This window comes from Pholis gunnellus (genome assembly GCF_910591455.1).
Source record: "Pholis gunnellus genome assembly, chromosome: 17".
Classification (NCBI taxonomy): Eukaryota; Metazoa; Chordata; class Actinopteri; order Perciformes; family Pholidae; genus Pholis; species Pholis gunnellus.
This window is the reverse complement of record NC_136544.1, coordinates 19,032,334-19,057,405: the sequence shown is the minus strand read 5'-3', so window position 1 is coordinate 19,057,405 and position 25,072 is coordinate 19,032,334. Positions and strand designations below refer to the sequence as shown.

The 25,072-nt window shown below is 44.0% G+C and overlaps 1 protein-coding gene across 1 annotated transcript in view; it reads left to right on the top strand.

Annotated features, from left to right (window-relative positions):
• The window catches only part of LOC306709981 (voltage-dependent T-type calcium channel subunit alpha-1H-like), a gene marked incomplete at both ends in the record, with an annotated part of 95,097 nt that overhangs the window by 42,823 nt on the left and 27,202 nt on the right, over window positions 1-25,072 (top strand). The window contains 11 exon segments of the mRNA XM_079178319.1: window positions 5,327-5,438; window positions 6,054-6,187; window positions 7,043-7,140; window positions 10,986-11,145; window positions 14,612-14,930; window positions 18,231-18,323; window positions 19,448-19,686; window positions 20,146-20,557; window positions 20,559-20,670; window positions 22,692-22,858; window positions 23,103-23,297. Coding sequence (XP_079034445.1) covers window positions 5,327-5,438; window positions 6,054-6,187; window positions 7,043-7,140; window positions 10,986-11,145; window positions 14,612-14,930; window positions 18,231-18,323; window positions 19,448-19,686; window positions 20,146-20,557; window positions 20,559-20,670; window positions 22,692-22,858; window positions 23,103-23,297 — 2,041 coding nt within the window.

The following is a 25,072-nucleotide window of genomic DNA, read 5'->3' as shown; positions in this document are numbered from 1 at the left end:
ATGCTCTTGTGGTGAACAAAAGCTGTCCACAGACGGACAAACGGAAATGCAAATACCTGGAAAAGTTCTCCAAACCGTCTCTGTGTTAGATCCTGCTGCAGTTATTCTCTCCAGAACCATGATGCCATGCCATGATGACACACTCACATGCTCCCAAGGTGCAAAACAAACAATACCAAATTCATTCAATGTTGCACCAACGCAATTGGCTTCAATTTACTCTGTACCCATGTTTGTGAAGCACCCAACACAGTGGGCTGTTTTCACTCTGTCTGAGTGTTATTGTTCATGTTAGTATCGGGTTATTAACTCCTACTTAAATATGAAATGGTGGTTGCAAACTGTTAAAATCTTTTTTTTATCACGTTGTCACTGATTTTTCCTTTATAATGTCATATGCACATTGTTTTGTTCAACAGTTTTTCTACAGCTTTGTCAACATTTTGGGTAAATAACCTGAACAGTAATATAAAAAATAACACCGTGTCCAAACTACCCGGTCGTCTGAGCTTGATGGATCAAAACCGGGTGAAAAGTAATTTATTTTTCTCTAAATGGACAGACGATAAATGGTAATATTAAGTGTCCCCATTGTATTACCCACAATCCCTCACATCCAGTGTGACCCGACAGCCCTGGTTTGAGGCGTAAATCGACCTGAACGAGTGAGACCACGAGCGCTTGCGTGCCGGGCCGGAAATCCAACCAATGTACACTATATTTACAGAGCTTATAGCAACATTACAAAAAACATAACTATACTTCTGAATTTGAGCTTGTGTGTGTGTGTGTGTGTGTGTGTGTGTGTGTGTGTGTGTTAGGCAGAAGCCAAACTAAATTAGAAAAAAAAACAAAACAGGATCTTTGTTGTTTTTCTGTTAACTGAAAACCAGTGCGTACGCTGAGCTCGCTTTGCAGCGACAGCCTGGCTCGACTTTGAGGACTTATACATTAATGCTTGTGTGTTGCAATGCACACATACATCTCTGTGTGTGTGTGTGTGTGTGTGTGTGTGTGTGTGTGTGTGTGAGAGAGAGCTGAAGACAGAAGGGGGCTCAGGAGGTGTTGACTGTGGAGATTAAAGAGGAATTAGAGAAAGCAGAGCGCACAGGGGCACCGAGCGACACGAGAGAGAGACTTTCTGAATATTCAAATCTTTCATTTTAATTCTGCTGCAGATTACTGAATCTTTCATCTCTGAGGGAAGGATCGACCTTACTACCCATGACCTTGTGTGTGTGTGTGTGTGTTGTATAGTGACAGACTGGCCCAAGGCATTTTCTATGTGATTGAAGATGTGTTTTCTCTCTCTCTCTGTCTCTCTCTGTACTCACAACAACACCATTGTAACAATGTTATCGAGGATGTTCTATTGCCGCTCCTCCGAGGGCACAACACATGTTTTACAGCGCCGTAATGGCTGAATGCACATTTAACTCATTTGTACACCGGGGTTCATGCGACACGAGCCTCAGAGCTGTTTTAGAACGACTGAATCAACGTCTCCCTGCGTGATCGTGGCCTCTGAACAAACATGTCACACACAAGCCCCCCCTCCAAAATGTTGTGCCCCTTGTTTATTTCTCCCTCTCGTTCTGTTTAAATGTGCCTCCAGAGGATAAGCAGCATTCTTTCAGCCTCCCACAGTAGCGCTGCTTCTGTGAACTTGAACATCCAGCTGCTGCATACCGCGGCAGCGGGAGCTCGGCTCGTATAGGCGGAGACCGTCTCTTCCAGAAATACAGCAGACTGCCGCTTCCCCGATGTACAATATTAGCACGTCAAGTCTGTGAGAAGCGGGAGATGTAGACGTAAGCAGCGGGGGAAGAAGTCCTCCGATCGTTTACACTGTGAAAAGTTCTCAGCTAAATGTACATAAAGTACTCACTGTGCAGTAAAATGTTCCCTGTCAGTGTTTTACGATTCTGTTTGATGTTAGTGCATTAATAAGCTTCAGCATTAACGTCTATGTTGCGTTTTTACTGCTCTGGATGTTGACGCTTCGTAATTTGAACTCCTTTATGGACCGTTGGACGGTTTCGTCTACAGGAACGCTTCACGTTATGCGTGTGTAGCGTTGCTGCCCTGTGAGAAGCTTTCATGAGCTCTGAAGTAAAGCTGCTTTTTAAAGGCCTTTTAAATAGTTTAGTAGCTACAGTATACACACTCCATCCATTGGTTTATCACTAACATTCACAATCACCACATCTGGAGATACGTGGTTTTCACTGGACAGGAAGGGGATGAAAACTAAACCTGTCAGAAATACTGAAGTATAGAACAAATACCTCAAATTTGTACTTCATTACTTGAGTTCATGTACTGCATATACAGTGTAAGTTGCCTTTAAGTGCATCTCAGTCCAGAATAGAGATGGTCTGCTTATATAACACCGTAGTACTCTTGAGCTTTAATTGGTCTACATATCTCATATTTGAGGAGATCCACATCTTGAACTTCCCTCCCGGTGGACAGAGGGGAGCTTTTGTCAGCGGGGAGAATAAAGACACGGCATGTAGGCAGAGTGCATTGCACACTTGTCAGGTTTGGTTAATTAAGCGGTGCGACGGGTGAGGCTCTCAGCTGTGTGTCTGGGCCGTCACAACGACGCTGTGTTGGTGGAAGCAGAGCGAAGATAATAGGCTATTATATTACATTTTTCTTCTAAAATGTAAAATGCATTCACAGAAGATCGCTTGTTGTTTTCTGCTGCGGTTTGACTGAAGTATTTTTTTGTCTTTGCTGTTGTTATTCCCTGTTCAGACGTTCTCTTAAGATGAACAAGGACATAAACAGTTGATGGTGATTTCTTCAGTTGTCCAAAGCTGATATGACAAATAGCCTCAAACCCACTCATCCGGATCAACATCTGCTGTTAAACACACACACGTCTGTATTCAGATACATGTCGCCCTCACACGCTCACATGAGCCTCATTACCCTGAACACTGTGTGTGCAACCCCTCCTCCCCTCACAGAGTATTTGTTCATGTTCAACGTATTTAGTCTTGATTGCTTTTTAATTGATCTTTACTCACGTCTTTGAACACAACATTAACTGACAGAAGAGATGCATTTTCATCTATTTTATTTCATTTTTGAATATGCAGTTGCGTAGCGTTGTACAAGAGACTCCATCCGTCCGTCTGTGCGGTCCATTCTCGTCAACGCGATATCTCAGGAGTGACATGAACGTCTTCATATTTGGCCCAAAGTTCCACATGAACTAGCGAAGTAGCGATCAAAAGGAAGGTGACTTGTCCCCAGGAGCACAGCCTCTTGGTTCTCCTGGTATGGACATGTTTAGTCTAAAAAGTGAAAGACGAAGACAGCGTGCTGGGCGCCGTCATCTCCTTGTGACGTCTATGCAAAGTATTGACTGTCGTGTAGGATCAATTCAAGATTATAGCCTTTACTCTTAACAGCCACTGGAGGAAAAACAAAAGTTTTAGGTCAGAATTTTCCGCTGATACAAACTTCTGTAGAGAGCAGAGAGGTCCGATTGTCCTCGTATATATGTGTGTGTGTGTGTGTGTGTGTGTGTGTGTGAGTGCGCGGCATAAACTTAATTTGCCTAAAATGCATAGATGCGTGCATCCGTGTGTGTTTTGTGAGTCTGTATGTACAGTACGTCTGTGTGTGAGTAATGCAGAAGACGGTGGTCACCATTTGTTTTCTGCTCCGACTCCCTTTCTAATTAGAACAGGACTTCACCACGGGAATACTTCAACACTGCAAGTTGGTGCACACACCAGATCCCTGCATGTGTGTGTGTGTGTGTGTGTGTGTGTGTGTGTGTGTGTGTGTGTGTGTGTGTGTGTGTGTGTGTGTTTCTGGGACAAAAGCCAAACCGAAGTAGAAAAGCAGCAGCATCGGTGCCTTTCTTCTCTACTGTAGGAGACATGATTTCAAGCTATTCCTTTCTCTTGTTCTCTGTTGTCATCCAATCTCTCCGTCTCTCACTCGCGCTCTCTTCGCACTGATTACGTGATGATTCTTTTTCGTTCTCATTTTCAATGAAAGTACATCTTATAACTTTATTGCAGCTGCCGACGCGCTGGGATTTATTGTCCGTATGTATGGGTCTTGGTCCAACTTGTGTTTTCATAGACTGGATTGATTTATGTGCAACATGGATTTGTGACGTTGTTGATAGTAGGAGTGCGGCTGCACTGATCCATGACGAGCACACACATGTCACATGTCTTTGCCAGATTTGAGGAGAAAAAAGGAATCAGATGAGACAAAATATTGGGATTTTTTTTTTAGATTTGTCATCTTTTTCATTGAGTCAACAGGAACGTGGGGCGCAGTGTTGGTCGCCATCCGTGTTGCTGCACAAAGATAACTAGACGGATTGAAACCATCCATCAAATCTCCGTCCTCGGGGGTGAGGCACCGATCTGGCCACACTGTTAAGACTCCATTCCTTATAGATGGATTATAATTGAAGCTCTTGAAACGTGAACGGAAAGAAAAGTCCTCTGCTGACCCTCCGTGCCCTCTGTAACGTACCTCCTCGCCCTACATAGATAATTCAAAAAGAATAAAGAAAGGATAACACAAGCTAAATGAAATCTACACACGATTACTCACAAGTTCTATTTCAGTCAGCTCAGTATAGGTGACGTCTGACATTGTTATACCCGTGATACTGGGCTTCGCCCTTGTGACAAGAAAGTAGAATAGACTCATAAGGATAGATCTTGAGACTCACCGAGAGATTAACATGAATACTGCATCTGGGATTATATAAAACCCCCTTTGCTAGTTGTGATCGACGTCTTTTCTCTTGGACTTTCATTGATCGGTTAGCAAATGATGCCACAGGATGTACAGTAGACATGGGCCCATTACAATGGTTATCTGTGAAACAGTGAAACTGCCTGTTAACAGATGAACAGCCGGCCCCACTGGGTCATTTTTGGACCTATTATGTCCCATTAGAATCGCACAAAACGCTGCGGTGTGTTTGTCTCGCATGCTATTATGCTGAATCATGATCTTTCTCTAGGGTTTGAGCCCTTCTCATGCACGCTTATATATATCTCTTACAGTATATATCACGTTATGTCATTGTTATGGACTGGACTGTGTGTGGCTTGCAGCTGATCGTGCCTGCACCTGTGGTCAGCATTGGGGGGGGGGGGGGGGGGGGGGGACATCAACATAATCTAAAAGCATACTGAGGACACTTTGTTTCCATTTTCAACATCATGTTATTTGTTTCAGTCGTCGTTTGTCCTCTGAAGTTCATTATGTCTCTGGCCTGGAATGAACAGTGCGCTCTGTAAACATGTGCTTTGGCCTTAACCTCTTCCTGCACGTGGTTCGAGCACGTATCCATGCTGGTCATCCTGCTCAACTGCGTCACTCTGGGGATGTTCCAGCCCTGTGAAGACGTCACCTGTCAGTCAGAGTGGTGCCGCATCCTGCAGGTCAGTGTGACGGCCTCGGGCCCGGTTTACACATGTTATATGACAATGTTATATAATATTAGGCGACATCACTGATGGGGCCAAATGTAAAGGACAGATAGGACTATTTTACTGCAGATAAAATGTGTCTCTTACACCAGAGATTGATTTTTACATTCTGAGTTGAGCAACAATAATAACAAGAACAATTTGTAAACAAATGGAAAAGACAATTTCTTTCATTCTTTGTTCTTGTCTCACTTGTCTCGTTTGTTCCAACGCGCTCTTACTGTAGAGCGATGTTGGTTCTCGGCGCAGTGAGACGTGCTCATTATATTCAAATACAGACGTTTCTTCCTCTTTTTTTTTTTCTTTTTTCTTTTCTTCTTTGCTGTAGTCGATGTCTAATTAATTGAGACACAGCCATAACCACGCTAAGCCAGAGCTATTCCCTGCTGGGATGAAACTAACTAATGGAGACAAGAATTTCTTCCCGACAGCCTCCACTGGCTCTTCCTCAGCTCCTACCGGAATGTGATGAGGAAACTTTATCAAGGAGCTGACCTGATTCTGTCGACGAGATGTCCTCTGGTTCTTATTGTTGGCGTGTTTGTGTTCCTCTCCATGTTTCTTCAGGTATTGGACGACTGTATCTTTGCTTTCTTTGCTGTGGAAATGGTCATCAAGATGGTGGCCCTGGGAATTTTTGGCCCCAATTGCTACCTTGGCGACAAGTGGAACCAGCTCGACTTCGTGATCGTCATGGCAGGGTCGGTGTCCCGAACATGCTTTTTTATTTTATTTTTTGCTCTTACCCACAAATTGCTCCTTTTTCTCTGTCGTCCTGAGACGATAGCGGTCTGCTTAGAATAAAATCACATTTAGCTGAACACGAAGTAAACAATCAGACGAGCATAAACGAGATATCGCACAAAGACGCACGCACACAGTGACTCACAGTAACGATGGCGACCCACAGCTCACGCATGATACAGGTGTATGTTTTAACGCCTGTGGGTGTGTTGTGTATCATTTCAGTCTCTGTGTTCACCCCATCAGGTTACAGTTCTAAACATGTGAATATCTCTGCATGCTGGGGTCCCTGAACAGTCTCTGAATGTCATAAATAGACCGGAGAGCCGAGACTCTTGTGGCTCTAATGAGCCCAATTGTATCATGTGTGTTGCTGTTAGTCACCATATAAGCCATTTCACGCAAAGCCACCATTTTTAAAATACTTGACGTCACTTTATATAATGACTATGTACGTTGAGGCGAGGGCAGGACCCGGATCAGCAGCAAGACATGCTTTTAGATACTCCCACGCCAATGTGACCACACACACACTCCTCACACAGTACGAGAAACTACCACAATTAAGACCGTAGCTGTCCCTCTCTGCCTTCTTGTCACATTCATGTGCAACGTGCACTAGACAAGAGGGAAAGGAGCTTTTGACTCCATGTAATTAAATGTCATACGTGCAGTAATTATGTGGGTAGAGGCATTATGATATTTGTGGTATTCTTAGATTGCTTGTTGTTGCTTTGGGTCAATATATCTGCGTGTGTGTGTGTGTGTGAGTACAGAACATGAAGTGAAACTCTCTCTGGCCGTGTCTTCAGGGTGATGGAGTATTCTCTGGACGGCCATAACGCCAGTCTGTCTGCCATCCGAACCGTCCGAGTGCTCCGGCCTCTGAGGGCCATCAACAGAGTACCAAGTAAGTCCATGTTTAAACCTTTGCAGGGAGGCTTTTTCTAAGCACAATTTATCCATCTGTGGTTATTTGCTCTCTGGCTCAATGCTAACAGCTTAGCACACAGCAGTGATCCACTGAACTAGCTGACCAAAGCCCTGACTGTGTACATTTTACATCATATTACACATTTTTTAGGTATATGCATTTCACCTGTAATCGCTGCGACGCTGTGCAGTCTGATGTTATCATTCAACGGGTTTGCACCGAGCACTACGAAAGCAAAACCACATAAAACAGAATATTTTGGTGTCCGTGTGAGTCGACCGATGATCCGGGACTTGATGTTGATTCAATCTCACTTCCAGAGGTGGTGCCGCTCCGGTGCCGAGTGAGAACTTGCACGTAGTTTGTCATTTTCCTAAAAGCTCTGTGACAGAGGTGGCCATGAATCTACAGCCAAAGAGGATCACTAGACAACAATGTCATAACAACGTAGCAGATCATTAACCAGCGTACGCGAGGCACGCAGACAAGTGTTTTTTTTCAGGCTTCAGTCCTGCAGCCGAGGACATTTTGTTCAATACGCTTAAACAGGCTCATACACACGGTTATAAACCTTTCTGTCTTATTGAAAGGTTTATAAAATGATGTCATCCTGTTTATTATCTTCATGGAATAAAATCAGGAACAATAGGGTTATAGATGCCTGCTTGTTGTCTGGCTGCAACAAGCTGAAAGTGTGTGTGTGTGTGTGTGTGTGTGTGTGTGTGTGTGTGTGTGTGTGTGTGTGTGTGTGTGTGTGTGTGTGTGTGTGTGTGAGAATGATGACCCCGCTTCCCGATAATAACCCAGCTGTTCGCATGTGACACAGTGTGATCCAAGAGTCTCCCACGTAATTGATGACATGATACGTTTGCATAAGCGTGTGTGCATGTGTGTGTGTGTGTGTGTGTTTGCGTACTGCAAATAAACCCAAACACAACCATAAAGCATGGCAGGTTGTCTGCTTCTCTCGAGCTATCATCACAAACAGTCTCTCTCTCACACACACACACACACACACACACACACACACACACACACACACACACGTTCACTGTGTTGTTCTACCTTAGTGAGGACTTAAATTCAACATGAACCGTAACCTTATCGCTAAGCTAGCAGTAGGCCCCGAGAAACAGTCGTTACAGCCTCGGACGAGGTGAAGTGAATCTTGTATTATTGTAGCAAGTTTTCCAGTCGCTCCCTGAAGGGTCTGACACAGGGAGAGAGATGGAGGGAAGAAAGAGGGAGAGAATCACAACGAGAGATATCACTTGGGGGCTGGAAGCTCAAGGTTGGTGGAGACACAAACAGACACATGTACTCCCAGGTACACACAATCAGAGACAGGATGAACGCTTACTGTCTTCGTTTTTTTTCCCTCTCTCTCTTTCATCTCTTTGAGACTCTCATCTAATCTTTTGTTTTATTTTTGAATCTGAATTGTGATCAGAGACCGAGTGTTTGTGGGTGCGAGCCAGCCGGGCTAACGGCCAGGCTAACGTTTTTTTTTCCTCTCCCCGCTTACCGTCTCTTGTTTTGTCTCTCACCGTTCTGCGATCGCTCCGTCTCTCTGTTTGTCTTTCTGCCTAAGTGGATGGGAAGTATCTATTGTTAGACACATGTTAAATGTGTTTTTTTTCCCCTGCTGTAGCCTAGATACAGCCAGCAGGACTCTCTGGGCTCTATATTTGTGGAAAACGCAACTAGCGCTTCGTCCGTTTGTTGTTTTCCTCACCTTGAAATCTGCTTCACGGATCACGAAACACAAGTTTATTCAAATGAAACGACACAAAGTAAGCTGGTATTTTGGTAGAAAATGTGTCACATCGCTTTCTGTCACTTTACTGCCAGTCTGGTCATTTTAGCTAATGCTAAATATACTCACGACACGTCTCTACTACACATTCAATATTTCATCATTTTCTTCATTATTATGTTCTGCTCATCCACAGATACCATCACACATGTGCATGCACATGTTCTGCTGTAACTGAATTAGCCGGTGCGGTTGGGAACAGATTGTGAACACCAGTTACTTCATCATAGTCGTTTGTCTGTCTTCCAACGGCAATGAGTTCAAATTAGCATATTAAATTAGATCGAATCTAAGGAGCTAGTTTTCTGACTTTATTAAAAAATCTTCTCGTAGATTAAGGCCAAAATCCACAGTCTCTCCTAAATAACATCACCCCTCCACACTTCTTACAGGGCATAATGATGTGCATCGCCTGACCTCCCGGGTCATGACTTTCTGTAAAAGGCTGCCCTTCTCTGATTCAAACGCTCTCATTGAGTCTGCTGCTAGTGCGCCGTTAGATCACATTCGTTTAGTTAAACCTACCAGAGTGCATTGTGTGACTCTGGGCGTGAACTTAGAGACAATCTAGTGTTTAAATCACTTCATATTTTCTAACCGTCCGTATCGTTCTAAGCAGTGATCACATGGTGTGTGGAGCAACCATTAGTATTCAGCTGAGAGGATGTCAATGCGGGGAGATGTTTGAGTAGATTTCTATCGTAAGGAATCTGTTTACTGTTTGCTCAGTGTGTGCATGTGAACATTTCCATGTGTTGTGTTCAGTTGGTATACAGCACACAGGCCTGTTGTTGTTGTTCAGTTTGAGGATGAGAGCTGCGTGTCGGGGTGTAAGGTTTTCTCGTTTGACCGGTCGGTATAACCTCTGCTTTGTTTTGATGAGACGATGATTTAAACTGGACATTTCATCGATACTCTGGTTCCTGTGACCTTATCTCTCTAGAGCTCTGACAGATTGACCCTCACCTGCCTGCGCTGTCGCATATCTCACAGAAAAAAACACACATTATCTCACATGCGGCTCCAGATGTGCAGCTGAACATTGATCGGTCACTCATTAAGGATGGATGGTTGACTGGATGGATAGATATATGATTGATGGATTCATTTAGAGCAGACTTTGACTTATTTCCACTATCCCAGATACACTGTGGAGACCAAAGCTCAGGGGATTTCACGCTGTGGGACTGTGTCGAAGATACGTTCTCGACAGCGACTTTGTGGCTAATGAATGCACAGAGACGCACACACGGATCAACACAAATAAGACAACGCACGCTAAACGCCGATGAGTCATCCCCTCCGAGTGTAACAACAACGAAAACTTCACTGTCACGACACTTTCTATACTTTTTTCTTTTTTCTTTCCAGTGTTACTTTATGTTCTCCACATGTCTTTGTTATTCCAAATATACTGTAATATTGTCCTTCACGACATTTCAACATCTGGTAAAATGATAAATGTAGCTCTAAATTATCTCTACTAAAAAAGAAAGTATGTGTGAAGAAGAAAACCATCCTGATAACTGAAAACTCCCCAAACACGCAAGGAGCTTTAAATGTGTTTATCATAGCTACTGTCGACATTAGCAGTGACACAATGACCACACTTACAGTATGTAAGAAAAGGCTGATATATACGTATATGTGAAAGCGACCTCGGGGACACGATCGCTGACTCTGCTGACGCTAAAGACATCCGACAGCTGGAGATGGACGCTGAACACGTGTGGTTAGATAATACTAGCCACAAGGAAGCTGTGAGTTCAAATCCCTGAGGATGAAATAATGTCAAACTGTCACTGTCGGTATTGTCATGGCTTTGTAATTACGTTGGCTGTGGGGATGAATCTGCGGGTTCCAAGCTCACACGATCAATGGAGGTTGTCCGGGTTTGCGGTAACCAGAGTGTTAGTAAAAGTCTAGCTGATGCAAAACTGTGTGAACTCTGAACAAAGTGATCATTTCTGATGCTGTCTTTATTTTTTTGTGTTCCACTTTGTAGGTATGCGGATCTTGGTGACGCTGCTGTTGGACACGCTGCCCATGCTGGGAAACGTCCTCCTCCTCTGCTTCTTTGTCTTCTTCATCTTCGGCATTGTGGGAGTCCAGCTGTGGGCGGGACTACTGCGCAACCGCTGCTTCCTGGAAGAGGACTTCAGAGCGTAAGGAATTCTTCTGGTCAAACAGTATTTGCATTTTCCTGATTACCACAGATGGTCCCAGGAATCCCGTGGGCATATCTAGACTGAATTAGTGAAGAAAAATGAGTAAAAAACTCCTTCAGTAGACTCAGAAGTTTCGATACATTTTTAATTTCCCACTAAATAGAAAAGGTCTGCCCGCCCTGCTTTGCCAGTGCTGTTCTCCACGTCCATATGCTGACCTGCACGGCCTCCAGCGAGCACACACGGACTCTTCAAACATGCTCAGATCACTCAACTCAAACACGATCTTTCCTTTTTTTCTGCCCTTCATTCCTCCTTCTGTTTTCATCCTTCCTCCTCTTCCTCCCTCTGCCTCTCTTGGTAGAGATTGTGTTGAGTTGTCACATGGTGTATCAGTCAGCTGTTGCCTGTAGCAGAAAACACAGAAATTGTAACTTGTTAGAGTGCACTGACTGCATCGCACCCCCGGGATGTAAACCACCGCATGGCCATAATGATGCTAATAATAATAATAATAATAATAATGATGAACTCTTTCATACAGGGGTAGTAGTTCAAAGTGCTTTACAAAAAGTGAAGGAAACAGAATGAATCAAAACAAACCGATTAAAACATTCTAATACTGAAAGATAAAACCAATCGCTGAAACAAAGGAAGGCATAAGAACAATAAAACATGAAAAAGATTAAAGTTATAGGCAATGCTGAGTAAATACATTTTCAATTGTCGTCTTCATAGCCTTGGGTATAGGTAATTCTATTGGCCGATAAATAAAAGAGACTTAGCTGCCGATTTTGGTATTTGTGTGATAGTTTGTATTAAAAAAAACATCAGCAGAGGATGTAACAGACCGTGAAGGAATATAAAACGACAAAGAATGAATCATTTATGCCTGTTGCAAACCATTAAGAGCCTTGTAAACAAGTTAACAAACTTTCAAATCAATCCTCAAAGACACTGGGAGTCATTGCAGGTGAGCTCAGCTCTGCTCTCGCTCTCTTTGTTGTTCTGGCAGCAGAGTTCTGAATCAATTGTCATTTGACAAAAGGATTGTTTTGGAAGACGGATGAAGAGAGCCTTACAGTAATCTTATCTGCTGGAAATAGAGGCATGAACAAGTTTTTGGGCATCTTGTTGGGAAAAGGAACCATCGCAATATTTCTCAAATGACAGAAAGCTGCAGAGAGAAGTCAGCACGAAAACACAGGAGGGAGATGTGGAGGTGGAGGGAGACACCAGCACCGTGTTATTTCATATCTAAATTAGAGCAATCCAACGCACCAGCTCTGAAACTCCTACATGAAGAAATGAAGCTCCTCTTTGCTGATGATGTGGCTCTTGTACTTTAAGATGGTTCAAAGTAAAGCCTGAATATTTTACACTTGAGAACGATAATATTACAGGAAAACTGAACAGACCAAACAATAAATCAAACCTTGGACATAAAATCAGCATAACAGGAAATGTCTAAGCAGAAACTACTTCTGGAATGAAGTCCCAAATAGATTTAAAATCGATACATATTGACAAAATGGTGAATTACATTGAGACTGACCCAAAACAGAGAAAGCACGTCGACGCGCTGCAGGCTCAGTAAACATGACGCGGGCCGACGCTGCATCTCCTTCTACACGGCACATTATGAATATATGAAGATGAACCTGTGCTCCCAGATGTGTCTCATCTTGTGATGAATAAGATAAGATACATCTGATGAGAGGAGAGCTACAGACAAACACGCACTATCTCCACAGGACAAACGGGAAACACACACACACACACACAATGAACACAAAGATCAGAGTCAACCAATTTAGCTGTGGGGACTAAAGTGATGCAGAGGAGAAAGAGAAAACTGCTTCAGTGTCCTCAACCCCAGGAAGCCAAAAGTGTCACGTAGACATCGCTGAACTAATTGTGTTTTGATGTAATGGCACAAATTGTACCACAGTTGATGTTGCCGAGTCCTTCCTGTGTGTGAGAGAGAACGACGGAACGAGAGCAGCGGCTCAACATTTCAGAGCCGAGGCTGCTGTGTTTTCTCTCACGGAGCAAATTCCTGCCTGACCTCCAGTACAAGAGCAATCACGTGCGTTTGCTCAAGTCTTTACTGAAGTGCGATTTTGAGGTACTTGCATTTCACTGAAGTATTTCCATCTTGTGCTCCTACATTGGGGGAATATTGTGCTTTTGTATTTTACTCCATTTCTTCGGTTTTCTGATTCTGATTAATGACACAGAACAGAATCTCCATATTAACTATGATTTATCACTTTAGGTCCTGATCCCCAGGGGGACATTTCACAAAGCTACCCAGCAGTAAAGTAATTACAATTAGCTTTACAGTTACGAACTACAACATGAAAGCGATGTACAGATTAATGCGGTAATTAGATTAGAGTTAATTAGATTAGATTGACTTTGTTCTCCGCCTCAGTGGGAATTGGTCTTTGGCTTCTCCCAAGTACAGCAAAGGTACACACAATACACATAACACACACACTCCAGTAAAAGCATACAAATATTTATACAATATACAATGGTGCAAATTGTCAGGAAGCAGCAAATAAATAATAAAAGAGCTCCTCTGAAAGAAGCACAGGGTGGTTGGCTAACAGATCTACCGGTACACACACTGTACCTCTCTGCAGCTCAGCTGCTGCTTGCGGGCAGACAGCTTGGTGAGTTTAATTTAGTTTTCGGCAATATTGTATAAAATGTCGTATACAATGACTTTGAGCCGGTTGCCTGTTTTTTAAGTGTTTTTTACGGTAGCTAACTGTGGGCTGTATTCATTCAATCACGTAATCCAGCTGTGGTCGTTTAAGGCACACCTGGCAGATATCTGCCCTCTGCCGAGTGCACCCTTTCCTACTTTCATTCTCCAGCTACATGAGCAACATGAAGGTTCATCTACCCTGGTACTCAGATGTTCAATGGGATTCATGATAAGAGTGTAAATCCCTGCGTGAGATGCTGTGGGAGAGGAGAACACACAGTCTGAGTGTGGATGCAGGGTGAGAATGGAGTGGGAAGAGTAGTTGGACGTCGCTGAAGGTGTTGTGTAATTCAAAGATAACATCAGTGATTGGACGTGTGCCTGTGCAATAAGCTCAATGATACATCCACTCACATTGATTACACTGTTTGCTATCATCTAATCCCGGTTTATATATGGGAGCTCACCTTAAATAGCACAAAGGAAGGATTTCTACACAAGCACTTTCAAACCTTTAGATCGAGACTAACCGTTCCTGAGAGATTAAGAGAAGTATTAGACTGAGATCATTGTCCTTCTAATCACAAATTACACATTCTGTATATTCAGTGTTCCAGTTCCTCCTGAGAAACTGGTTCATTTTTCCCCAGTGTATCTACAGCAAAGTACTAATATGACCTGCTATAGAACGTGTAGCAAAAACAACAACAACAAATGTATGTATTTCTTTTTTTTCCCATGCAGAATGTACAACTTGTCCATCAGTCCTTACTACATGTCGGAGGAAGGTGAAGACAGCCCGTTCATCTGCTCGGCTCCCCGCGAGAACGGGATGCTGCGCTGCCGCAACGTGCCGGCCCAGGTGGAGGGCGGGGCCAACTGCTCGTTGGCCGCTCCTCTCCAAAGTTCAGCTGTGATTGGAACGGCCGCGGCGGCGGCCAGCGTCAACGGCTGCGTTAACTGGAACCAGTACTACAACGTGTGTCGCCCCGGGGAATTCAACCCTCACAAGGGAGCGGTCAACTTTGACAACATCGGCTACGCCTGGATAGCCATATTCCAGGTAAGAAGGGCTAAAGGTGCAGAATTGAATGTGGAAGCAAAGAGAGTAAAATCCGTTATCAGTCAAAAACAACATCTAAAAGTCACCTTTTTAGAAATCCCTCCACTCAGTCCATCAGAGGGCTTGCATCATGACCACAACACCTTTTCCCCTCCACACGCTGGTTGTGAAAATGTCTTATTTCCTCTTGCTGATTCAGCTCCCCGGGGAAACCGCGACTGGCTTTTCCTTATCGCCGTCTGTGCCAACACTGTCTGTGCTGTTGTGATATGAATTCCCCCGTAATAGATCTGTCCAGGAGCCGCTGAGAGATCTGTCACTGTGTCTAATAGACTTTGACTCGCACAACATGACTTTCTCAAAGAGAGTCTTACCTTCAAATTACCCCAAACAGCGCAAATACTGAGGATACACACACAAACACACACACACACACACACACACACATTGACATTTTAATCCCTGTGAGGTACTCACAACTGTGTGTGTGTGAGTGTGTGTGTGTGTGTGTGTGTGTGTGTGTGTATGGTCTCAGCTCGCAGTTAAAGGCTTAAAAGATTTTTCTTTTCCGATGGTTTAGCGAGCATCACTTAGAGTCTTAGATGAGATTAGATTTTTTAGCCAGGTATTTGATATGATGATATGATATGTGTGCATTTAACGAAATAAAGTAAGAGGTAGGACGCAAATGATTGGAAGAGTTGTGCGCATTAGTCGCGGGTTTAGTCGCCGGATACCGATCTGTCTCTGCAGTCGGGCGGTGCTGCTTCTTGCATCCTCGGCTGTGCTGTGAAACGAGCAGCTGGGGTTTGTGTCGTCTGGTTCTGATGGGGCTGTGTGTTGAGATTGCATATAAATTATACTGCATACAACATTAACATAAATATTTGAATTTAATATTATTATTTCTCAATAAAGGAAGTTAATAATACAGACTATTTGTTGACGAGTGGATGTAAACAAGAACAGAAATAGTGAGTGAAAGTGAGAGAAGAATCAAAGTGATTGGGCTGCAAACACAGAGGGAGGAGGATAGGAAGCTAGTTGAAGTGAAGGAGACGGCTCTATTGAATGTTAAATGAGTTGCTTAGCTTGTTATCCCAGTCTACAGCAGTATTCCCCCAGTATCTGTAAATATAAAGAGCATGAATTATACATTTCAGCGCCGGGTTTTGAAAACATTTCAGCCTGTGGTTCCAAATTGAGTTAATTGAGGATTACCCTGGGACTCCTGCACAGAACAACAAGCTGTTGGGAAGTCGTGTTGGACGCTCGCCACGGCCGAGCCTGGGGCTCGATCGGGTCCCTACAAGTGTGTGATTACGTCAATCAAACCCGGTCCTGACCCCCGGTTTCAGAACCGGGTAATGGACCGACCTGTGACAGCAGCGCAAGGAGAGCTGAGAGTGAGGGAGCCGTAGAAATAAGAGTGTAGAGGTGAGAAGGAAGGGATAATAATAATAACTTTATTTATATTGCACCTTTAAAAAAGAGTTTTACAGAGTTTACAAAGTGCTTTTACAGACAAAGCAGCAAAATCAAGGCAATAAAACAGTGAGGCCCAACAAAGCAAGATAAAAGCGTACAATAGATGAAACAATAAAACCAATCGACACGATAAATAAATAAAATAAATAAAATAAATAAAATAAATAAAATAAAATAAATAAATAAAATAAATAAATAAAATAAATAAAATAAATAAAATAAATAAAATAAATAAAATAAATAAAATAAATAAAATAAATAAAATAAAATAAATAAAATAAAAATAATGTAATACAAATAATTTTGTAAAATAAAATAATAATATCAATAATAAAATAAAGCAGTAAAGCGACTTTATCACATAAAAGCCAGTCTGTAAAAATGGGCTGTAAGAAGTGATTTAAAAGGGCTGACACATGAAGCGGTGGAGGAGGAGGTGGAGGAGGAGGTGGAGGAGGTGGAGGAGGTGGAGGAGGTGGAGTGAGTGACGATGAGAGTGAAGGCATCTCAGGGTTACTAGGCCAATGTTTCCATCACAGGTTAACGACTATTGACCTTCTACACACACATTTGTTCTGCAAGACTGTCCACAGGGTTCAATAACAATGTGTTGATTAATTGGTTCACCAGCGCCGGATGACAACGCTCCGCTCCACATGTCAGTGGTGTAGTATGTCATTAGTATGAAATGCAGGACTCGATGCTCTGCTAGCTATCTCTGATCTACAAGGTGTGTCCGGAGCAAACGATTGATGGTGGGCTGGGGGGGGGGGGGGGCAGTTAGTGATTTGTTCAGGTTCATCGCATATGTGTCCTCTCTTAAATCAGACCCAAGGTCAGCTGAGGGTCCTGTCTCTCCTGCGATGCACGACGCAGCATCATTGACCTTTTCAACATCGCTGGAGACCAGATGAAGATTTACAGAACCATGCTGCTCATGACCTGTTGGTCCTTTCTTCCATTGTTATAAAAAAGGAAGATATTATGTACTTGTATTGCTGGTATTGACTAAAATTCAAATTGCCTTACCTGGCACCGGCTAAACTTGGGTTTTCTTGCGTTCCAGTTGTTATGTTGACTACATGATTACATGTTTGGTTGGATCGCTGTTTGCTCCCATCTCTGTTTCTGTAGAATAGAAAGATGCACGTTTACCAGGTGTATTTTAGCTCAGAAATGAGAATCCTCTCTTTTCTTAATCTGGTGCAAAGGAGAGCTCTCCAGCAGTGAGAGGATTAGTCGCCTGTGTGTGTGTGTGTGTGTGTGTCTGTTTAAGGTAGCTTTGTGTATGACTCTATGAATAACCCAGGTATGGCATGCATGCGTCTGCCTGTTGGCATGTGTGTGTTTGGACATTTGTTCGGCGCTGTGTGCCCCGGCGGTTGGCTGCCGTGTGCTATGCTAGCCGAGGTGTAAACGTCGAGGTGTGAGTGTATTATCGGCTTTGGCTGAGCTGAGCCACCACTTTCAGGTCTCAGCGACTCAACTGCTCATTAGCATAGTGGCTACATGAAAGGGCCGCGTCAGTCCCCTGGCACACACACACACACACACACACACACACACACATGGAAGAGGTTGGAGGGACACCACAGGCTTTCTTCTGAGGAATAGCCATTAAAAAGTGAATTGGAAATGTTGTGCATCTGACCACTGTGTACTTTGAGTGTCTGTGTGTGTGTGTGGGTGTATTTGTGTGTTTGAAAAAAATAAAAAAAAGCAATGAGCAAAGCTCCCGGAGAATGTTTTTCCTACTTTCCCGTTGATTGTAATGCAGTGTGTGTGTCTCTGTCTTTTTGTCCCCACCACCAGGTCATCACACTGGAAGGATGGGTAGATATCATGTACTATGTCATGGACGCTCACTCCTTCTACAATTTTATATATTTTATACTGCTCATTATCGTAAGTACCTCCTCGCATTTATTTATGTTTTTTTTTTGGTTGTTTCCTGATATTTGAATGTGTTACGAGGTCTCAGAAGGGGCGCTCCAAAATAGCCAAAATGAGTTAAAGACAACACTTTTGATTGGCTCAGATCTACATGGACCAACACGGGTCTTGTTAGAATTATTCACTGTAACCCTGACTTGCTATAGTTTTCTAAATTCACTTGGTTTTGTTTGTCAAGTCATCAAACATCAGTACAGTCCAGTTATGCATCCCATTATATTTAAATCTACTGTTTTGCGACTATCAAAATCTGAAAAGCAGATTTCTTGAAGCTCCTTTTTTTCATCTCAACAAACATGTACAAAGTTTGTGTACATTTCCCCCCCCCCCCCTCTGTTGAACCTCTCAGACGTCCTATCGTGCATCATTGCACCATATCATGCTGTTGTTGAGGTTTTCAAAGAAAGAACACATTTCACAATGCTGTATGAGCTCCCCGCCTGCCCGTCGTTTGATGTAAAATTGCTTATGCGCCCAGAGGGAGGGAGGGAAACAAATGGGGGAGAGAGAGAGAGAGAGAGAGAGAGAGAGAGAGAGAGAGAGAGAGAGAGAGGACATGGGGTAAGGGCCGAAAGAAGAACAAAGTTATTCATATAGAAAGCGGATGAGATGGAAATTAAGATAAATGAGAAGGTCAGAGAACAGAATTTAAGAAAAGATGGAGAAAGTGCTCATCTAATTTCCCACCGCTCTTTCCGTAACATACAGTAATGGCCTTTTAGAAAGACATTACTTTAAAGAATTGAGAGATATTTCTAACTTACTGTCAAGGCCATCTCAACAGAGCATGATGTGAATTTCAAGATTACGAAGCATCGATAGAAACAAAGTCGGTTTGATCGTCTCAGCTCTGGCCACGGTTCTGGATCTGAATGATACATGAGCTGTAATATGGCTTCTTGTTGACACAGTGTTTCATTAACATTGATGAAGTAGTAGGGAAAGGTTTCACACACACACATATATATATATATATCACCTCCTTTTTATAGTAGGTTTTTTGATATGACGCTTAACACGTCTGCTCCTTCATCGTCACAAGGCTGCAGCTTCACCCCTCTGTTCTCCCCGTCCAGGTGGGCTCTTTCTTCATGATCAACTTGTGCCTCGTGGTCATCGCCACCCAGTTCTCCGAGACGAAGCAGAGGGAGAACGCCCTGATGAGGGAGCAGCGCGCTCGCTACATGTCCAACGACTCCACGCTCGCCAGCTACAGCGAGCCGGGCTCGTGCTACGAGGAGATGCTGCGCTACATCAGCCACCTTTATCGCAAGTTCTCCCGCAGACTGCAGAGGATATACTCTGGGTGGCACAGGTCAGCTATGGTGCCTGAGACATCAGTGGTTTTGGACTTGTGCTTCCTTGTAGATTTTCTGTAATGTTACGAGCGCGACTGTCAAAAAATGTCAAGAAGAAATCCCTTTATTGAAATTTTAATCACACTTTTTCCCCCCAAGTTGAATTAATCAGGACTTTATTGTATTTGCTGGGCCGCTTGTGTCTGTTTGCAACGCTGTATGAGTCATCTGGGACGGCTAAATCGTGTTTTGTTACGAACATCTAATGATTGTTTCTGTGAGCTTCGGTAATTTTATATCTCACAGAATTACGCATAATTATTATGCATAGCGCCCGAAATTGTAAAGAGCCACATCCCTAGGGATGCATTCAGATACAAACACACATAAACAAGGAATGAACAACTTTCTATAAACCTGACAACTATTCATGCTCAGTTATTCATAATTATTATTGTCTCCTGTCCTTTGACCAGCAAAAGGCGTAAAAAGGTGAATCCTAACGGCAGCGGCAGTAACGGCGGGGGTAACGGACACGGACACGGCTCCAGCAGGGGCTGTGGGGGCTTAGGCCCGGGCAGCGCGCTGTGGTTGAGACCGATCCACAACCTCCTGCAGCACCATCAGCACCAGCACTGTCGCCTCAGCAACGGGGGGCAGCACACCGTCAGCGTGGTGACGGGCGAGCACGCGGACGGCGAGCGGGGAGGGGAGGAGCTGGAGATGAAGTCGCTCCCCGTGCGGAGAGGAAGCACAAACGCAAACAGCGGCGACGCGTCCGGCGACGCCCAGGGCGGCATGGGGGCGCTGCTCGGCCGGCTGAACGGGGGGATGAACTATCCCACCATACTGCCGTCGTTTGTGTGCAGCTACAGCAGCAAGACGCCGCCCCCCCCACTCCAAGCAGTGTGGGCCCAGTCCAGAGCAGCACCCGCCAAACCACCCGGCATCTGAACACACAGAGACACTGAACAAGCTCTACCAGCTCATGGGACAGCACAGTAAGCACACACACACACACACACACACACACACACACACACACACACACACACACACACACACACACACATTTAAAGAGCGTAGACTGCAGCAAACACGGATGCAGTCTGACTAGAGTCTGGAGTTTGGTTTGCAGGTTACAGAGTGCAGACTGAGTCAGCTTCAGGAAGCAGTAACCACCTTGACTGAGTGTAACAACCTAAGTCACATAACAACTAAACAAAGCCATCAAACATACCCTGTATTAAGGCTTCATAATCCTTTTAATCTTCTGGGTAGAGCGATCATTCTCATATAATTCTCCTGATCTTTACTTGATGCTCTGGATTTCCCCCGGGCTCCGTTTTTGGTCATCGCACATTTTCATTTCTTGCTCTTTTTCAAATACCTCCATCCTCTTCCCCGAGTTTGACCTGAGGTAACCTCTGGCCACATCTGCTCCGCACACAGCACGTGACTCAAACAGCACTTAGGGAGGCCTGACAGCAAATCCATGTCTCAAGCGCCACAGTCGCCGGTGCGGCGAGGTGGGTAAAGGAGGGGGATGTGAGGGAGTCAGCAAGCGTGTGGGGGGGAAGTGAGGAAAAGTAGGCAGTGTGAAGGGACGTACACACAAGCGCAGGTATACGTTGTTGTTTGGAGTTAAAAAGAGGGGCATGAAGCATGAAAGAGTTAAGAGGGAGAGGCTAGGAGGGGGAGAAATATGGAGACAAATAAATGAGGTAAAGAGAGAAAAGAGGAGAGGGAGAAATAAAGAAGGTTAGCGTGAGGGGGGGGGGGGCAGAGAGGAGACACAAAACAATAATGGATGCACAGGAAAATTACAAAAACAGCAGACGGATGATAGACTTGTCTGTTCTGTGCTAATGAAGGGAGTCTAAGCACACACACACACACACACACATTTACACACTGCTGGCTGCCGAACACTCCTTGCATAATTAAGCACACACAAATCAGTTCCCCGCTGTAGCGAAGAGTTACTGCGTGACACGTGCTGGGTGCTGAGAGAGGTTTAAAAACACCACGAGTGTGTTAAAGCAGTCAGCGCACCTCTGATCTGCACACAGCGAGAGAAACACCACCAATTGAAGATTGCATATTTTAAATTGGTGATTTAGTGGTTTTGCAGTTGACTGAAGGCTCAAATCTAAATGAATGAAAAGTCTCAAGTCACTGTCGGACATTTCTAGATCTGTAGTTTCTTAATGTTGATTTTCAGCTTCGTCAGATGACTAAATCTCTGATAAACCGTCCGATGTTATGAAATTAGAGTTTGAAAGCTGTTTTTTGGTTGAACAGCCTCTTTATTCTGTTCTTTGGAATCTTTTTTTTTATAAGTCTGCGGCTCTCAGATCTAATTTTACTTTAAGTGTAATCTAATCTAACCAAATGCAATAAAAAGGTTTAAACAAGAGACATATTTTCGCTTAATAGAATTTGCGAGAATGTGAACAATCTGTTGATAGTTGGGAGTCAAAACACTTTGACAAATAGACACAGAAGTTCATTTGTGAGATTATAAAAGACAATGAATTATGATGACAGCTTTCACGAGCCTTTTTCTCTTCATAGCTCGAGGACTTTTGTAAACAACACATTGCTCTGCTGATGTTTCCAGAAGTGGTTGTTCAGCTGCGCTGCAGTTCCTTCAGACTGCTTCTAACAGGACGTAGTCGTAGTCTTCAGGCTCAACTCAGGCCTGAAAAAACCACCTTCTTTGCGTATTATTATCTCTATTATTATTTACGGTTTACATTTTCCTAAACAACACCCTGGAATTGAATATCGATCACATGCAGTGCAGATGATGCAGTAAAAGACTGTTGTGTTGTAAATATTTGATGTGTTTTTGGGAGGTTTGGAGATATCAACCATAGAGAAAAAGCAATATCATCATTCAGTTCCTCACAGTGGAAAATGCTGAAAGGCTAATAAAAGTTGGAAAATGCCCCTTTGCAATGTCTGACCGTCTCCCCCCGTGTTGCCCCCCCCCCCCCCCCCCCCCCCCCCCCCCCAGGTCGCCAGCGGCTGCTGTACCAGCTGGCGGGCGTGGTGCCCAGCCCTCTGCTCCTGGAGCTGCTCAGCTGCCCCCTGTGCGCCCGCAGCCTGGAGACCTTGGAGCTGGAACTGGGAGACCTGGAGGGAGGCAAGGGAGAGGCGGACGGACTGCACGACTTCCCCCAGGTCAGACTGCACGGGGGTGCACTAATGATGATGGTAAACAGTGAGGACGAAGGTTGTTGAAGTGGTGATTTGGAGAGGACAGTGGGTGAAGGAGTTATTAACAAGGCAATACATCATCTTTAAAGATTGGAAGAAATACTATTATACACTACTAAACTACAATAACTACTAAATAAAAGACCTTAATCAGTATTTGCACCTTTGGCGCCTCGCTTTAAATGACTCCCCACGTCTTTGCTCTAAGGGGGGGGATCTGAGAGGCGGGCGAGGTCGCAGCCGACGGCGAGGGATCGTGGGGTACAAGAACGGAGTGGTGCGGGCCTGGGTGGGCTTCAGGGAGAGACTGAAGAGGATCGTGGAAAGCAAATACTTCAACCGAGGGATCATGATCGCCATCCTCGTCAACACTCTCAGCATGGGGATAGAGTACCACAAGCAGGTGAGGATTCATGAGACGAAGGGCGAACGACGAGAGAAACAAGTTTGATGAGAGCTGTTGGCTGTCAGACACGGCATCGGTGTGTGAAACGGGCATTTGGTTGTCTGAGTGGGAGAGTATAGTGTGGGAGGAGACTCTCCCTCTCTCCAGTATTATGTTTTTAGTTTACCCAACATCTGGGAAGTTTCGGCTTAATAATCCAGGCCCCCTTCCCTCGCTCCGCTGTCGCACACTCTTGACAAATGTGTGCGGTTGCGCGGACGCGTTCATCCGCAGAGTTTTTACACCCAAGTTTATTATGAATCCCAGCAGTGCAACAAAAATGGATACGAACCCGAAGAGAAGATTCTTGTGCATGCACACGATCCCTCCTTTCGCTTCTTTGTCTCTCTTTGCCTCCCTCTCCTCTAATACCCTCTCCAGGGGCTGTGTGTGTGTGTGTGTGTCTGTGTGTGTGTGTGTGTGTGTGTGTGTGTTTCTATCTTTGTGGTATAAACATAAGAAGCGACTGGGAGAGCCATGGCCTTATTGGGCCAATAACACACACACACACAGACACACACACACACACACACACAGTTTTATGTAAGAGTTCCTTCTCCCCTCAGTACTGATCATCCTCCTTGTGTGACACCTAGCCAAACTTTATGTGCCTGAGTGTGTGTGTGAGTGTGTGTGTGTAGAGGGGTATGAATGTGGGAGGCATAGTAGAGACTGTGTGTGTGTGTGTGTGTGTGTGTGTGTGTGTGTGTGTGTGTATGTGTATGAACCCCAACTCACCCCTCTGTAACAACCTTCAGATGATAAATAGGAATAAAACTGTAAAGTTTGGTGTGTGTAAGAGCTACTGAAGAGGAGATGTTTGTATTCCACACAGGTGAACAGGGTAAAAACAATGAACTTATAGATATCACCATGAAGCTTCCTCAGTTGATTACTTCCATTAAGACAATTACTTTTCTGTATTATGTTGATGTGTAGACATGCAAATGAGGCATTATGTAATGCTGACCTTTGGTGGATTCAGGAGAAACCTACAGAAAATACACATGTAATGACACCATTCAAATATCAACACAGACGTTAGAAAGAAATCACATTTGCCTGCAAGCGGAGTGTGACCTTTTTCTGTGTTTTATAAGAACACAGACATAAAGAAACGCACAATATAGGTGAGCTCTACGGTAGGTGTGCTGAGTTATTTTACGCCTGTAGGGTTGATGTAGAATACCACACAGTAAAGGCTGTACCTCAGGTTAAGTGTGAAAGCATTATGTAAGTAAATAAATATACAGTATATGCTGATATAAACTATATTGTATGATTTTGGGGAACATTAGTATGTTTCTTTAAGAATTAATCTGATTTAGGTCAGTGACCTGCTTTAAAGGCGGTTCCTTTACCCTGCTCTGAGTGTGTGTGTGTGTGTGTGTGTCTCCTCATATTCTTCAGGACAAGGTCATATGAAGAGCTGTAATTACAACACACTGGAAATGTCTTCTTGCAGGCCGTGACCCCGTGTTTCCTTCTCATTGATCACCTGGTCGGTCAAACATAATGATGGTCGTGAAAAGCAACAGTTCAGGATGCTCATTTGGGATGATAGTAGACTCAAAACATGTTGTTTTTAAGTTAAACTTTACAAAAATGCTCAGGAATCAATATTGGCATAAGTCGCTCATGGGATATTCTGCCACTAGGGGGCACCACAAAGAAAAAAGTGTCTATGTCGTTATCGTCTTCATGGATTCTCACGATCGTGGCCCTGGCCTGTT